We start from the raw sequence: 18,762 nt of genomic DNA on the forward strand, positions 1-18,762 counted from the left end.
GGACGCGAAGAGGTCTCACTGCGCCGTCTTCGCCCGGCGCAAGAACAGACTCATCTGTGCAGTGCAAACCGCGAACGCACGTTGTCTCAAAACCGAGGACATCGCCGCTTGTAATCGAAGGAAAACGACGGGCTTGTGCCGCTCAGGAGGCAAAACCAGCGCGTCTCCCATCAAGTGGACTGGGCCGACAACCCCCCCCGGAGACCTGTAGGAGTTGACAGCTGTCTCCAGACCATCTTCGTGTGTGTGTGTGTTTGAGCCACATTGCATCTGTATGAGGAAGTGCTGCGTAAAACCACGACTGCAGCTCTGCACGCACCATCACAATCTCCTGTGCAGATTTGAGCCTAAATGACGCTGCAACCATTAGAATCCGAATCAGAGAAGGTTTATTGCCATTGCCAATGAACAGAATTCACAAACGTAGGCGCTTGCTTTGTGACCCTGCGTATGCCTTTTGTATTGACCTGTCACCATTTGGGTTTATGGCAACACTTTGGGTTTCTGGATCATGATTTGAGGGGGAAATAAGCCGACCAAGACAACGCCACATTTCCACTCATATCGACGGTGAACTGTGCCATTCGCTCCGCTGGTGCTGTCACCGCGACCATTGATGCTCCTCACATCTGATGGACTTTGTTTTCTGATCCCCTGAAACAACTCTCTCGAACCCAGTGTTTTATCGATTTGATCGTTCCAGGGTCGAAAGATGGCGGACCTCGAAGCAGTGCTCGCCGATGTGAGTTATTTGATGGCGATGGAGAAGAGCAAATCTACTCCAGCGGCCCGGGCGAGCAAGAAAATTATCCTCCCTGAGCCCAGGTAACCCGATTTCATCAGGTTATTTTTTCTTGTTTTCCCCCCCCATTTTGTTTATAATCTGTTCTATCTATAGTTGTATGAGACTTGTGTTAGGTTTCCTCTCAAATATTGTACAGATATTATTTGATATGGGTTAATTAAGATACAACTGGAGCTCCTACGTGTGACAGCCAGCGTGTTGTCTTATTCACCTGCCCCACTGACACTGCACTACAAAAGGGGTATTATTGGGTTCTTATAGCTCATCTGTTTGTTTGTGTCAGTCAACATGCACTGCTTGTTGTGTTGTAGCCTTTTTTCAGAACAATGTGGCCACAGGCCAATACTAGATTAGGGTTTGTTGGCTTAAATGGCCTAATTCATTCCTAATACAAAGATGCAACTCACTTTTGTGTGCTCAGTGCATACACCTCTGGCCCAAGGCCGAGTGGAGGCTCTTTGTAGCCTGGTGGTGTAACATGCTACAAGAGTGAAGAGGATGTGGTTACAATTTGGTTATTTGAAGTTACTTTTCATAGAGGGTTTAGTGAGCTGATGGAACTATTTGGTTATAGTCAAATTACTACTGTTGTATGCAAGACGCGCCTACTCCAGTTATACCTATAAAATAACTGCATATTATAGTATTTTGTACATTTGTGTACAGTGTAATAGATTTTACATTAGAATCCAATGAAACAAATGTTGGTATTTATTTTAGTTGCTAACTCATTCAGTTTGTTTGCTTCGCAATATGGTGCAACACTGATATGAATAGGATTCCCCCCAAAAAAGTAAACTATAAAATACACTTTTAAGTGGCATTCAAATAAGATATTAAATAAAAATAGACTTTGAATATGAATAGACTCGGAATATAAACGCAATGCATAGTGACCCGTTCTGCTAGGCTGTAAACCACATTGACCCATGCATGAGATCAATTACAACATTGTCTTGTGACAACATTTTATACTTTATATTTTAAAGCCATATGTCTATATTACAGATGATAAACCAGTAACTTAATTGTTGTGCAAACATTGACCTATTATAGAAAGGAGAAGAAACTATTTCATCAAGTCTTTAGATTCTGAGGTAAAATGTTAAAAGCATGCAATATTTTCTCATCAATTGCTAATTTTCATTTTAAAGTGTTAGATTAGAGTTTCCTGTCATGCAGCAGAGATGTTCAAGAAAATGCACCAGCCCATATAAATGCTCTTCAACAGAAACGCAAAGCAATTGTTAAGACTGACAAAACCACTATCATTTTTTATGTCCGTGTAATCCCTCATTCGCCCAGGAGTGTTCCATTGTAGAAAAGGATTCAGTTCTGGAGACATGTTTTTAGAAAATTATGACTACAACTGAATTTCTTTCTACAATATAATGCTCAGCACCAATGAAATTTCCCCATGTGGGACAATAAAGGATTATCTTATCTTATCAGTGCTATTTTAGTTGTGTCACAATGCTCTGCTAATTTACAGTAAACTTACCAGAAGTTGAAGGTGAGTCTGGGCTTTTACCAGTGAGTTACTTATGCCCCCTTTCCTCACCTGAACAACTCTTTCAGCAAAAATCATAAACTTTGCTGAAGATTCTTCCACGTCTGAACAGTGTTTTTAAAGAATAGTAAGTATATAGGTTAGTCGATTTGAAATCGGTCTTATTTGTCATCACAAAATCTTGCAACAATCTATACAACATTTTATGGACACTATATCTGATATATATGATGATGTTATACATTGTTACAATAGACTGCTTTTTATTTTTAATATATTTAATCAAGGCATCAACAGAAGTAAAAACACAATGGAAATAATTATGGTAATTTTAGTGAAATCATGATAGCAACATAAAAAGATAAATGAGTTCATGATGATCTGAATCCCGAATGCCCTCTGATGATTGAGCCTCATCCACTGAGTCTTCTCTGGGATCTACAGGTCATAACATGGAACGCCATCACTGCCATCTGGGTTTGTTTTCTCATTGTAGAGAAATACCTTTGTGCACTGCACTTTCAAATGTACTTAAAAATGTATCCTGATGTTTTATTCTTAAAGCCCCTCTCATAGATGCTGTATTGTGGTTATTGAGCTGCAGTCAGCATAACCCTGAGCTCAGACTGCACGCGGAGCAGCTGCGGTGCGGAGGCGCTAAAGCATTTTTAAAAGCATTCAAAGCAAGGAGAGTAGCTCAGACCAAACTCAAAGCACTGCAGAGGCCGTAGCAGAGGTGCCACAGTGCTCTGCATTCTTTCTGTTGACTGTCTAGTTTTACCTAATTGAAATGGTTTCTTCTCCTTATTCCTATATAAATGGTTACCGTAGTTAACTTATGGCATTAACACACTCACAAATAAGATAAGATATTCCTTTATTTAATGCAACTTTTTATTTTATTTTTTTCAGTCAACAAGCATGGATAATCCTAAAACAGGGCTGCTTATTTAGATAGATCCCATTAACTGAAAGCGGTGCAATCAGCAAGTCTTCCTGTGTCACTTACGTGATAATAATATTGTGGTTATCTGGTGTTGATGTTCTACTCCTATTGATCAGCGGAGCCATTGCCGCGTTAAATGCCTTTTCACTGGATAACTCAATTAGATCTCTTACATTACACTCTATACAAACAGTTTACTAACTATGGGTTTTTGGGGGTGCCGTTAAATGTACCATTTGGAAGATCGTGTGGTGCTGCAACATTCTCTACAGGCCAGGGCTGTGTCCTCTGGCAGAGAGGTGTGATTTTGAGAGCAATACCAAAGACGGTCCAGATGAGAGGCATGGGGGAAGGCTAATGGAAATGTTGTCACGTCAGTGAAAAAGTTCAGCTTAATGAAAGGTGTACTTTTGTGTTTTCATTGTTGAACTTGAGCTTAATTGCAAGGTCTACACAGGAACAATGGTTGGCTAAGATGTGTGAAGCATTTGGATTGTTTTGTACAAACTTAATCTATATTGACATTTCAAGAGAAAATTGTAGAATTTTGCTAAACATGGAGTTTTGCCCATTATCTAAAATTATGGAAATGGATTTCATTATATGAGGTGTTTCACAAAATAGTAATATTGAACTTTGTCAGTGTTTTTTATCATCCCAAAATCAAGTAGAAAATTATTCATTTTGTCAAAACCTAAAACCACCCAAAAAACACATGTTGGTAAAAAGTACAAACACTATTGATAGAAGTTATTACTTAGAAATGTATTTACTTGTACATATACAACTCTATATATTTGTACCTTATTTTACACAAGGTTTCACAAGCAGAGAAGTGGCTGGAGATAATGGGGCAAAGGGGTATGTTATTCCAGGGACTGTGGGGTCCAGAATTAGACTTTCTTCCTATTATTATATTGTTTTTAAAGGAGGCCCACATGAGCTTTCTTGCCCCAGCTCCTCAAAAGTCTATCAACCGGATATTTATACTGTAGTTATCTACTGCAAAGTTTTAATTTTCAGGCTCTCAATTGTGTGCCTTATGCAATACCCTTTGTCAGGTACTCCAAGCACAGAGGCAGCCATCATGAGAGGAGTGGAGCTATGTTTGACTTCATGTTCAGAAATGACACGCCAGATCAAATAATGTTAAACATTTGCTGTAGTCTCTTTCCATCTGAAATGGCTCTAGTCTATTTGATGGGCAACCCTATAGCTTTATCACTAATTAGGGAGATCTGAAGCTGGACATATACTGGACACATTGGACACTCAACAGCACCCTTCTCTGGGCCGCAAAACGTGACTGAAGTAAACAAAAAGAAGAGGATGTTCCTCTGGGCTTAATGTTTGTACTAATACATAGATGACTTGAACATGGTTCTATGCAAATGCTAACAATGCTTCACTATTTGTTAAAGCCTAAACTCTCACCCATCAATGGGGATAACTAAATAGGATGTGATCACTGTAGCCTCTCTTGGTGGTTATAGTGCAGTTCTCTTTGTATGTAAAACATGTTATGATTTAACATATTACTCAATACAGATTATACAATTATGAGTAATAAAATTATCATTATTACATTTATGCACTGGCAATTGTATGTCTGTTTTTGCCATCCATTTTCGGGTGAGTGTTTCAATTCAATTTATTTTGTAAAGCCCAAATTCACAACAACAGTTGCATTGGGGTGCATTCCTAAATTGTTGTTGTTATTCATTTACACAGTGTATTTTTATAAACAACAGTTTTTCACCTTCAAGGCATTGGTCAATAAGAGAAGCATCTTAACCAGCTTTCACAGGAATTAAGCAAATTAATGGAAACTGTCCCAGAGCATCCCCTGTCCATAGACCCTCCTGCTCAGCAAGGAAAATATACAAAAAACTCAGTGTGAAAAAGTAGAAACCCCTGGTAGAACCACAGTGAAGGACAGATCCCACGGACGGACAGGCTGCAGATGATCCAGGACTGACACGCTTCTATTTGAAGATGGTTTGGGGAAGATGATTACTATAATTATTTATTATTATTTATTTAATAATTATTATTTATTATTATTAATTCAATTTATTTTGTAAAGCCCAAAAATAAATTGTAACGGGCCAACTGATCAATACAAGATGAAACAAAACACTCCACCATGACTATTCGATGTGTGCCTGTTGATTTTATACCGTCTCCAAGATAAGAATCCATATGTAAAATTATATTGCTTGGACATGAGAGCCTTGTGGAGGTGTTCGTGGATGCAGCCAAGCCTGGTCAGTTCCCTTATGTGTCAGTTCCCTTGGCATCATGATGCTGTTGTAGTGTTAATGGGCCCGTGGAGGGGGTGTTAATTGTTTCTTTCTCCCCACACTCCTCATTAAAGCTTGTTCCCAGGGAAGCATGTATCTCTCCAGGATCCCCTCAGTTTCCCCTGTGGCTCTGCTCTCTTGTGGAGTTAATTTTGTGTGAGGACTGGTGCAATGTGACTTCTTAACCTAGTCCAAGATCAGGACATGAACTCTAAGGTTTCTTATTTTATTCCAAAAATCTCTTGATTCTGATAGATAATACTTTTTTTTTCTCTCCACAGTATTCGCAGTGTGATGCAGAAATACCTTGAAGAGAGAGATGAACTAACGTTTGACAAAATTTTCAACCAGAAAATTGGTGAGTTAAATCTCTCATAATACTGTATGCTAATCTGAATACTTGTTTTAATTCACACGTTCATGGTCACACAAAGGGTGGTTCCACTGGTTCACATACAGTAATTTCTCGGATGCTTTCCTTCTAGGGCTGTAGTAGGGGCAGGCGATATGCCAAAAAACCTTATCAACATTTTCTAGAGCTAAAATGTCTCTGATCTGCACAGCGTTTGTTTTTGACTAAGAACACAATTTAGATTTGATCATGAGTACCATTTTATATACCGTATTTTCCGCACTATAAAGCGCACGTAAAAGTCTTTAACGTTCTCAAAAGCCGTCCGTTCGTTTAATAGTCCGGTGCGCATAATATATGGTTTATTTCTGGTTGCGCTTACTGACCGCGAAGATATTTTGTGTGGTACACGGTGTATAAAGAAGATTTGGGACACGAGACGCGGATGCGCGACTATATTTACAGTACTCCGGCACACGGCACACGCGACACTTTGTCAAAACGTAAACAACATTTTCAGTCAGGCACAACGCAGACACCTACCGGTGATGGCCCAAGATGGCTGCTGCCTAGAGACCATTGGAACTCTTATATTATGCGCTTACGGGCTGTGGGAATCAAAAGGCCGGAATCATCACTGAACTGGCGCGTGGATCCGAGATGTGGGATCACATGACCAAAGAGATTTTAGCAGGGAGCACTATCGGCGCTTTGGCTGCTTTTACCATTATGCGCCCCAGCAGACATTAAACCGGGACACGGGGCGTAAACAATCGGGGCTGTCCCAGGTAAACCGGGACGTCTGGTCATAGCTATGCAGGATGTACTTCGGCACATTTGAAGGATTTGATGATGAGGAATGAACTGAAAAAGTGAGTGTATTGTGTTATATTTTACGTGTTGCAACTGAACGAGGCTGGGAGTTGTTGTGAATACGCTCACGTGTCTTTTAGCGATAGCAGAGTGTGTTTTGATGTTGAACAATGTTGATCTGAATGAGTTGAACGCGTTTCATAAAGCTCAACTGACTCTGACTTATCGTCTGTTTTGTTTCTTATGCGCTTTATCGTCCAGTGCGCTTTATGTTTGGACCAGTACAAATGGTACACAGATAGCTGATGGTGCGCTTAAAGGTCCCATAACATGCAAAATCGACTTTTCAGAGCTTTTAACCTTCTTACATTGCTATTTGTGCTTCATATAATATATTCCTTTATTGTCCCACATGGGGAAATTTCATAAGTGATATATATATGTACCCAGAGTGTTTTTTTGATTGATTCCTGCAGTTTTTAGCTATATTACAGACTATCTCCTTTCCGCGAATCTCCAAACTGACAGGCGGTGGGGCAAGACCGCGTCATAAGGGCAGGGCGGGCGGGCGGGGCACACACGCGCTCTGAGACTACGTCACGGGTTGGGCGGGGGAGCCAGATCGCTCTTCGCAAGGGTGGGAGCGAATATCAAACCAAGCCGTTTGCATTTCCGGGTTGGTGAGGGGGTCCAAGGTCTGGGTGATATTTCTTAACTATTATGTTAAGGGTGTTGCACAACCCTTATTATTATCAATTATACACTTAAGATAGACTACGAAACGTGAAAAAAGCATGTTATGGCACCTTTAATAATCCGGTGTGCTTTTTCGTGTGCAAATTACGGTATGTTATTATGAGGTTAATGATGATAATCTCCTTACTGTGATTTATTTGAATCCACCTGTCTTTCACTCAGAGCCTTATGCCCTGTTCACACCAAAGCGTCAAAAGCATTCAGTTTGCATTCAAAGTCTATGTAAATGTGCGTCTTCGGCGTCCTGCGTTTTTGGCGGCGCGATTCCTCAGTTTTTGTGGCGCAAATCCTGCATTTGAGCGTCGTACGCTGGGCGTTTTGGATGCACTGGACGCATGTCCAGAGGGTGCGGCGCGGCAGCCAATCAGAGATTACGCTCCCGTGACATGCTACGCACTACCCGGAAGAAGACTCGAAACAAACCCTGCAGCGATTAAAAAAAAAAAATCCTTAAGACGCAGCTCCTGGAGCTGTCCCAGACATACCGGAGCCCTCAGTTTTTGGAAACCAAAAGCCACTCTACTCTCTCAACTTTGTTCGCCATAACACCACGAGAAAAGCATCACGGCAATACTCCTCCACTGCACATGTGCGCTGGACGCCTCGGACGCACGTCTGCTGGTGAGTGTATTTTTCGGACGCGCGTCCAGGGCATCTGCCTTCAATTGTACAGGCGTCCAACTTCTGCGTCGGGCGCGAATTTGACCCCCGGTCTGAACGCACTATTAGGCTATGATCAGACTGCTGCGCCAAAATCACACAATATGTCTCTAGTTGTTTGTACTAGACACTAGGGGTCTCAACACAATGCATTGCACACAGGGACAGAGAACTGGCACAGAGCACATAAGTATATCCGGAAAAACATCTGACCAAACTGCTCTAAAGACCCAGAAACGCGTGGAATATCATAAGCACAGGCTAAATGCATCAAGGCCTTAGACGCTCAAGATGCGCCGCGCCAACCGCCTGGAACGTACCGCAGAAATAATGAGCGGCCTAGACGCGCATCCTCCATAGACTTTGCATGTAAACATTCTGAATGCAACATTACAGAGGCTGGCCAATAGGACGAGTGGGTAAAAGTGTTGTCTTAGCGTAGAGCTGAATCACAGTAGAGGCTATGCACCTACATTCATTTCTTGATGTGGCAGAGAGTGGCTTTGCTTTTTTGGCCTAATTTTGCTGGCCAAAAACTGAAAGTAGTAAGTCGTCATAGTTTCGACCTAGCAAGCGCATTTGCTAAATGGCAGTTGGAGATTTAGGACATTTCAACTTGTTTAACATTAAAAAACTGCGCATTTAAGATGATGGGTAACAAGTTCAACTATGTATTGTCTGTCTGTATCAGCGATATATGTGAGCGTAACCTGCAATGTTGCTGTGGTTTTTTACTACTGATGACTTGATGTGCTTTTAGATGTTCGTTACAAGCTACCGTACTTTTCAGGCTATACAGCGCTCCTGAATAAAAGCCATGCACATAAAATTCATGAAGAAAATAGAACTTGTACATATACGTGGGTACCTGACTATAAACCGCAGGTGCCCACGTTGTAACATGAGATATTTACACTTAAACGCGGTAGTGCTGCGTCTTTTGCACCCGGGGCTCTTGCGCTGCGGGACTAATTGGACAAATTTCTCGGTGAATATGAGTTGGATTGTAATAAAACACAGCATTTTGAAGATTAATAAACAAAGAACATGCTGCAGCTCTCCCTACTGTCCCCTCTGTCCTTGATTACCTGATTAATGTATTTACCTGTGTCTGTGTCTTCACATAGGGAATCATCTGCTCCTGAGCTCGTACTTATAAGATATTCCTTTATTGTCCCACATGGGGAAATTTCATAGGTGCAACGCAGGTAGATACAGAGGTAGATACAGAAGAACAGATCACTTATAGGAAGTCTGAAAAACAGACTTATTCATCGAGTGTTACGTTGTAACATGAGATATTTACACAGAAATATGGTCCACAGTAGTGATGCACATGTTGGCTTTTGGCTCGTGGAGCAGGTCGGGCCAAGAAAGTCTCATTTCAATGCTGCAGGTTCTAAACTGCAGATTGCTGTAAATCGCATGTCATGTTCCGCGTGTATTTGTATTCTGCCACGTCTAGATTCACTTCCTCATTAGACTCATTTCTCCGTGAATATGAGTCTGATTGCAATACAACGCTACACGCATTTTTGAGCGAGTGTCCCCCTACGTCTTCCTCTACAGTGTGTCAAACGCTTGCGTTTTCTGCTAGAGTGCCCCTTGGTGGCCGTTAGCCAGTAACTGCACCGTTGTAATGACCGCAGGGTGGTTCAAAGCGTGGGAAAAAGTAGCGGCTTATAGTCTGAATAGTACGGTCTCTCTTATTTGACTGCAGCAGCTTTCACATTTTATATGTGTGTTTTGGCTCCTCCAGGAGACAATCTCATTGACTCGCATTCATTTTTGCCACTCAAGGTGTAAAAGGTAGAATGCTGGGATGTCACTTGCATAACCTGTGTATGACGATCTCACCAAAATGAAAACGTATGGGGCTTTGATGCGCATGCTCTGGATGAGGCAAATAACAAATATCTTTAAAATGAATCACTCAGAGTACATTAATTGTCACTTACAGATCATTCTCAGTTACATCTCAGCATTTGTGTACAACCCCATTCTCACTATCAAGAAAACCCTTGTGAAAAAAAAAAACTTGTTCTGCTGACACACGTACAACTTTCACACAGGTCGGAGTTTGTGGCAATTTCTGCCTATTTTCATATCTTGAACTTTTTCTCTGTTGTATACTCTGAAATACTACCCTGCTCCGCTGCAGCTCTTACTCTGATTGGTCAGAGCGGTCCCGCACCTCGCATGTGCTTGTGTGGGAGAAGACCACTACTGCACTTTTTCGGTGGACCGAAAATTAGCCTGAGACTGTATTCTAGCTTTTGGGCTATATCTTTGTCATTAAATGAAGCCATAAATAATACATCTTAAAAACTAATCACATTAAATGTTAGCGATCTTTAAAGACATTGAATTTCAAAGATTGCGTCCTAAATGGGCAAAATCGGGACATCTGATTCACTTCCCACCTTGTTTTTGAGAAATATTATTTTTTAACCCGGTACAGATAACATGTAAGGATAGTGACAATTATGATCTTGTGATTTTGATAAAATAGTGAAAGCTGTTCTAGGCTAATTCACTAATATCAATGTAATAAATAACACACATCATTGGTTTAACTTAAGTTTGTGATTTTATTGATTTAGTTTAGATTTTATTTAGTTGTGATTGTTTCCCTTTAAACTACTCTCTCTCTCTCTTGCCTAATTGATTTATCACATTCACTAATACACAATTTTAATAAAGATTTGGAATAGTTATGAGACAATGGCAGAATCTTTCCCCAAATGAAAACCCAAATCGATGCAGAAATACATTTGTACTTTCATTAATGTGCTGTTTGACTCCACTTTTCTCGTCAATCTGGAGCTTTTTCTGGTAAAATTCTCCATCTCTCTTCGGCGCATAATCATTTGTAAGTCCCGATGTACAAACATATTTGAAACTCTGTCCGCGCTACACTACCATTTAAGCCTCTTTTTCACAGCATTTGCGAAACAGGACATAATCTATTATGCAATTGATATTAGTGTCACAGATCCTAAAAGGACACAAGTAATTGGGATTGAGATTCAGTCATTTGTAATCATCAGTGATATGCTTGGGTCTTTCCATGGCTAATCCTCTGTCAAAAAGCATGTGGTTTGAAGTAGAGTTCTGACTTTAAAGGAAGAAACACATGTGAAATCTATTCGTGTTGAAAGACAGTATTAAATTGTTTGTCTTATTTTTTGATAATAATTAAAGACCGCCTTCCCGCGCGACTGTGTTTTGTTGTTGTTGTTTTATGGCGGTTTGCATCCAAGTGTTGTTGTTGTTGTTGTTGTTGTTGTTGTTGTTGTTGTTTTATAGCGGTTGGCATCCAAGTGTTGCATTACCGCCAGACTTTATTCCTCAGACTTTGTCGTAGTCCTCAGACTCTGTCGTAGTCCGTAAAAGTACTCCTTCCATTGCTTTGGTGTTACAAAGCCCATGAGGTCATGATATGTCTTTGTGACCGGCTTTATTCCAGGGAGACTCTTCTCCATCTTCCTCTCCCTCCCCGACGCTCGGCGCCTCCATCGCACAGCCCCACCCTTTAGGCTTCACTCCATAGGCCCCAACATGTCCACTGATGTCGCCGCTCGGCAGCCGTGCGTCCACGAGACCGGGCGAGGACAGGAGACCACCCCCACCCCCATCCCGCCACTCCGATCACTCCGACTCCCCAAAAGCAGACCCCCATCACTCCGACTCCCATTCAGCGCCCCTAGCCTGTCTTCCACATCTGCCCAATCAAGCTCCTTTGCTCCAAGGAATCTCCCTGCAGCCCCAGCAATGATCCCGATCCTTTCAGTCCCGCCCTGAGTCTGAGCAGCACAGTCCACAACATCCACCACAAAGAGCACAAAATCCTCTCCATCCACAACCAGGGCATTCCCACCAACCCTGGAACCTGCACACCTGGGACCTCCACTCCCGAAACCCCCACACTTCTTGGGAGCCACGCTGGCCTCTCTCATTTCGCCCTGGCTGGGAGCAGCGCTGGCTCCTCTCTCTGTATTTACTCCAAACTCGCCACCTGAAACCCTCCCGACTGCATCTGCATAGGATATACCTTGAGAGACCCCTATTTTCTGCACCTCAGCAGCTCCTCCGCCAAACCTGCATCCCCCGCAGGCAGAGCCATGCTCTTCCCCACAGTCACAGCACCCCAGCTCTGCACCCACGTCACACCTCCCACACTCATGATCTCCTGCACATCCACCACACCCCTGCCTCCCTCTACAGACCGCTGCAATATGCCCAAAGCGCTGGCACTTAAAGCAACGCAGGGGCGGCGGAACATATGGCCTGACGCTATAGCACATGTACCCAATGAACACCTTACTAGGCAGGCACCTCCCTTCAAGTGTTACCATTACCGACAAGCTGTCACATCTTACCCCAAACCGGGTCACCTTCAAACGCCTAGCGTCCACCACCGTAACTCCCGTCAAATTCTCCTTAACTTCATCCACAGACGTCGCCGTAGGGACACCTACGATAACTCCTCTGACCGTGTTTCTTTCAGCATTAGACACAAGAATGTCCTTTCCACCCAGACGTTTAGTTCCAATCGCCTTCCGTTGCTGAGCCGCGTCCTTGCACACGACCAGCAGCGAGCCATCTCTAAGGACACTCGCACTCTTGATCACTCCCACAGCTACAGTTAGGCTCTTTGACAATGCCACTGAATTCCACTCCTTAAAGGATGCACTATCCTGTGCAAGCTTTATGATCACCTTACAGTCTCTGCTCTCACCCCGGACATCAATAGCTTCAGCCTCATCCTGCTGCTCATTCCCAGAACCCTCGGACGAGCTAAGGGACATTTTACGTTTCCGGGCACGTGCAGGCAGAAAAGGCTGCTCCTCCACGCCGTCCAGAACGTCTTCCATCCCCGATCCACTCTCCTCCGCCATCTCCCGTCTCTCCAGACCGGGTGTTGAGCAAGGTTGTTGTTGTTGTTGTTATTGTTTTATATCAGTACATCTAGACTTTAGACTTTTGTTTCAGAGACCAACCGGCTTTATTCCAGGGAGACTCTTGCAGTACCGCCAGACTTTATTCTTTCGACTTCATCTATCAGAGTGTCCTCCTTTGATGTTCGGCGCTTCCGCTGCACAGCTTTATTCTTCAGGCTTCATTCTTTAGGCTTTGATACTTCCACTGATGTCGTTGGTTGGCATCTTTCAGAGTCCGACCGGCTTTATTCCAGGACTGACTTCCTCCGCTTCTTTGATGTTCGGTGCTTCCGCCGCACAGTTTTACTCTTCAGGCTTCATTCTTTAGGCTTTGGTAGCTCCACTGATGTCGATTGCGATTGCCCCGACACTGCATTCTTAGACTTTATTCTCTAGACTTTATTCTCTAGACTTTATTCTTCAGACTTTATTCTTCAGACTTTATTCTTCAGACTTTATTCTTCAGACTTTATTCTTCAGACTTTGTTCTTCAGACTTTGTTCTTCAGACTTTGTTCTTCAGACTTTGTTCTTCAGACTTTGTTTTTCAGACTTTGTTCTTTAGACTTTATTCTTTAGACTTTACACTGTACCCCCTCCTTCCTGTACCCCCGTCACCTAGCAACAGAGACCCGCCGCTAATGCTGATGCAAACGCTAATGCTAAGACCACGGTACGAGAGGAAATGTTCCATCAAAATAGAAGAGGAAGAGGAAGTGAAGGCATTCATTGCGCCCATGCTGGCCAATTGTGAAAATACACTATCTGTAATGCACTTTTTCATGGCGTCCTGGCCAGTCAGACAATAAAAACGCATTAGTGAGTGAAATATGAGCTCCGTAGATCAATTCCATTAGGTGTGACTTGTCCTTGAAAAAACAGGAAATTAAGCCTTTTTTGAGGGCGTGTTATGCGTCCTTAGGGATCATCTCAAAATAGGTTGAAGCTGAAAAGACGACATTTTTTTAGTCTCTCTCTGCTTTCGTCTCGGTGAGAATCTCACGTGTGATTGGCCGAAACCTCAAGCAGGGTTTGTTTTGTTTCCTTCTTCCGGGTAGTGCGAAGGCACGTCACTAGAGCGAAATATCTTGATTGTCTGCTGCGCCGCGTCTTGCCTCAAAAAAGCTTTTCCAACTTTTCTGCACCCGCCATGCACCCCGCCGTGCACTCCGACGTGCTCCCTGCAAGCACCGTGCCGAGCTCCGCAAGCACCGTGCCGAGCTCCGCACGCACCGTGCCGAGCTCCGCACGCACCGTGCCGAGCTCCGCACGCACCGTGCCGAGCTCCGCACGCACCGTGCCGAGCTCCGCACGCACCGTGCCGAGCTCCGCACGCACCGTGCCGAGCTCCCCGCACCCGCCGAGCTCCCCGCACCTGCTGTCCAACAAGCAAAGTCATGAGTGTCTGATGTCAGGGATGTTGGCCTGATGCTCGTTGCTGAGACAGTTTTTTAGCATTTCTAAACAATTACTGCCACAACGATGTATTGAAGCTTCAAAGCAACAAAAAGACGAAATGTAGGTTCTATTTATATCTATAATGAGCCAAAATATATACGGTATTGAATACTTACTCAAAGATATTTATATGGAGGCATTTTGCACTGTTGATATGTGGTACCCTGAGCAGAAAGAAGTGCCAGTGTGTGTGGTGCATTATGGGACTAAAGTGGCCCTGCAGGCTTCAATGAGGTTTACTTACTCTTGTCTCAGCCCCTGTGAGAATTGAATAGTTAATTCTATCTTCCGCCTTCACGCTGCTTTTGTCCTTATTCTGTCTCACACTTGTTGATTCCTCCACTTCCCTCTATCTTATTTTACTTGATATTTCATTTAAATCTAAATAAAACAGCTAGGTCGTAATGGGCTCATAAAGCGTTGCTCTCTTGTGTTTACTACCACAACCTTTGTACATTTGTACAAAAGTATTATTTTTATTAATTGCACAAACTAAGTTGGCCTCATTGGTAAAAACACCACATGCTAGACTAGTGTTAATTTGAAATGCAAATGAACACTGATTCTGATGTTTTGCATGGCATACACACTGAGCTATAAATGTAGTTTGGCTGGTTGTTTAATATAAAGATTTGTTTTTAAATTAGAGCAACCAATCGTGGTCTTCAAAGCCTTAAACATAATATTAAACTTGATAGTGCCAATTTCATCCTTCTGGAACTAAAAGATGCTTCAAATAAACTATGACAAGTGATAAAGCTGCTGCTTTTGCAGATCCATTTTATCGCATTTATATTTTGTCTAAAATCGAGCCTTGATTTAGTCTTAGAAATGTTTTTTGTGTGTGCTTTGAATGTTCCACTGCATTCATCTTTTCTATCGCCATGGAGATATACAGGCACAAGAACGCATGTTTTTCAATTATGTTTGAGCTTTAGAACTGCTCTTTCAGACAGAAGTGAAGCAGAATGGACCAGCTCTCATCCCAAAGCATCGTATAGTGACTCACATGGCTCTTTCTTACTAGTTTGTGATCTATTAAAGGTTTTCTAATAGATTTTTCTATTTCAAGGATTCCCATAATGCAAAATTTACTTTAGGAGCTTTTAACCATAATTGTTTTCCGTTCTCATCAAACACCTTGACGTTGTATTTAGAGTGATTCACGCATGTTTGAGTCATCTTTATTCTCCCGCTGACCAAATGCAACTGCTCAGACACTCCCCGTTTCACTGCTTTCCATATTCCCTGTAGATACGCACCCTCCGCTCTTTACTTGCCGGTACTTTGTTTAACTGCAAGTTTGTTTTCTTAAATGGGGACATGCGTAGGATTCAACAGCGTTGTGTATCCATTATCACGACCTGCAGCTCTCAAAGGCGACGTACCATAAAGATGCAGGTGGAAACCCCGGAAGTAAGCAGACTCGTTTAGATTTTGTGTAATATCGCAATTTAAAATGTCCAATATATTACATTATGATCCACAGTGCAGGAAACCTATTTCAATTATAACTGACCAACCTTTGTACGTCAGTTACATTCTTTGATTAAAGCTGGGGTACCACATTTTCAAACTGTGAATTAGGAAGTGGGTATTTAAACCTTTCTAACTCATTCCCAGCTCTCGCAACGCCTTTGGCATATCACTAGTATTCACATGCATACACAGGCCACTAGCTTTAGCTTTTTCAGGCACAAAAGTGAAGCAGGCGATATCCTTAAACTGCCAAATGAATCAGCTCTCATCCCAAAACAATACAGAGAGAAGCACTTGGTTCTTTTTTGAATAGATAAAATGTTTAATAATGATATATATGTATATATATATATGTATGTATATATATATATATATATGTCTAATTGAATTTATATTTTTTCCCCCACAAAGTTCAGACATTGTCCAAATAGTTCAGATTTTTTTCACAAAGTTCTGCTTTTATGATACACTCGATAACATAATACATTCATGGATACACTTAACACTTTGGACACACTTAACACGTGGAAAGTAAATTGACTAATTACAAGAGGAAAAGAGTTTTAACTACGTAATGTGATTTATGTGAATTTATTATACCTGACCTCAAAAGTCTCAAGTTCGATAAGAATTTAATTTCTACTGGAACAAATAGTATCATGACGACAAATAATAAGATGACAGTGTGTAGTGGTCTGGTTTATAGTCACAATGTTCTGCTTTTACACTTTCTGGTGGGAAAAAGTTGAGTAGGCTCAGCTTCAAGTCTGAAATTGTACATGTACTTTTGCTACCAAAAGGTTCCGTCTGATTGAAAAGTACCTTCCCCACTGCAGGGACTAAAAGAAGTTCCCCCGCTGGGGATGCAGTCTCTAGTTCCTCTTGTGTGAACGCATGTTAGGTAATGAACATCAAAATGTTCCTACAGTTCGATCTTATATAGTGCATATTTAACAGATTTCACTTATCTGCATTTGGATCGTTCTCTCTTTCAGATTTGGATTCAAAACAAAAATTATGTAATATACAGCAATATGTTTTATTGCTATATTAACCTAGTCATTGTATATGGCACTAGGCTATATTCCAACATGTCCAGGTGTTCTTTTGGTTTCTTAAAGCTCAACCTCCTGAGCCTTAACATTAAATAAAGCATCACTTTAATCTCTGAGTTTGATGCTTTGTCCTTGAGCTCAACAGACCTTGGCCACTGTCATGACGACCACTGTCAGGCAGATGAGGGTGTTTTTATCCTCAGGGGTAGTGTTACAAGTGCTCTTTTGCTAAATGCTGTAGATCACACTCTTTTCATGATTTGGCCTGTTTACAACTACCCCTTGTTTACATACTGTCCTCATGGCTCCAAATTCGAAGTATAATTGCCAGAAATTTTGAGTGTTCAAGCTGTTGCCATCTTATTAACAGCTATATGTGCTTAATCTAATCTTTGTCATATGAAAACTGGTGCCTCTCTCTGTGCTTGGTTATGATCGCATCCTGTGAGTGCAGTTTGGGTCAGATGTATAGCCCGATCAGAGAGATACCAAAACGTCTTCAGACCTCGCTCTACACCCGCCTTGTCGACTTATTGATTTACAGAGTTTTATTAGTTGTTAAGTCAACTGCAGCCCTAAGCACCAAACTGTTTGTTTCCCTGTTTTGGTTTTTATGATGAGCTTGTAGTTAGAATACGGCTTCACTTGTTATCTCTTTTGTTTGGTTTCTAATACAATATACTTTCCAGTGTAATCCTTGTGTGCTGCTTGGTCTACGTTTTAGTAAATGTCTAACCTGGAGCTTGTATGAGCAGTTGCACACCATTAAACCAGTCCAGAGAGTATACTACTGCTTTATATGGCGCTGGACTAATTGAGGAGGATATCCATGAGAGGACTAGTCAATTGGTTTAATGTTCCTCTGTATTTATTTCTTTTATTGCATCATTCCCCTTCTGCATTCGGTTTTACCCAGTGCGACGGCTTTATTCATCCTAATGTACCCCAATGCTCTCATCTCTCTCTAGCTGTGTTTTTGCATTCTCCCTCTCCATCTGTCAGACTTCTGGAATGGATGATGGAGAGTTGTGTGTTGCCTAGCAACTGTGGTTGCCATGGAAACCCCACCAGAACTGCTGCATTTGCTTGTCGACAGGGAGAAATAAAATTGATTAAAGAAGGAATAAAATAGATGATGAGAAAAGAGTGTGGAAATAGAGAGACTACCTGGCCACAAAGCAATAAAGGGCATAGACCAGGGCTATTCAGTTGGTGGCCTGTGGGCCAAATCCGGCCCACTAAGCAATATGGGCTATGGGCTATGGGCTGGAACATATTGCTCAGTAAGATGGAATTTGTTCTTCGTTTACAGTGTTAGCTTTGTTATTCAATAGAACTATGCTTCTAACATCAATTGAATCAGGTTTGGTCTTTGTATAGTTCTGCTTTTTTAAGTGACAGAGCAATATTATTTTATGTTTTATTTACTTCAGTGAAACAAAAGATTTCTGTTGAATAGAACCATTGGGAGTTATTTGTAGATATTGGATATACATGATACAATTGTGGTGCAGCTTTTAAGCCTGGCTCCCAGAAAATAGTCCTTTTTTCTTTTGTAAATTTGAGCTCAATACATACAATTCTTGTGCCTCTAATGTCGAAACCGATGCAGAAGCTAGAATCACTAAAGCGGGTTGCTTTCTTGCAACTAATGTCACATTTATGGTGCCTATTCAATCATAT

General features: G+C 41.9%; 1 protein-coding gene across 2 annotated transcripts in view; it reads left to right on the forward strand.

The window, feature by feature from the left end:
* The first annotated feature begins 435 nt into the window (after positions 1-435).
* grk3 (G protein-coupled receptor kinase 3) overlaps positions 436-18,762 on the forward strand; it is a 33,185-nt gene continuing 14,858 nt past the window's right edge. For both annotated transcript variants that reach the window (XR_011928131.1, XM_072454225.1), the window contains exons 1-2: positions 436-825; positions 5,846-5,922. Coding sequence is in view for 1 of the 2 variants with exons in the window: in XM_072454225.1 (XP_072310326.1) it covers positions 713-825; positions 5,846-5,922 (190 nt within the window). In the remaining variant the exon portion in view is untranslated. The remainder of the gene's footprint in view (positions 826-5,845; positions 5,923-18,762) is intronic.

Source organism: Eucyclogobius newberryi, unplaced genomic scaffold (assembly GCF_026437365.1).
Source record: "Eucyclogobius newberryi isolate DKJ021-1_F unplaced genomic scaffold, fEucNew1.0.hap1 SCAF_2, whole genome shotgun sequence".
Classification (NCBI taxonomy): Eukaryota; Metazoa; Chordata; class Actinopteri; order Gobiiformes; family Gobiidae; genus Eucyclogobius; species Eucyclogobius newberryi.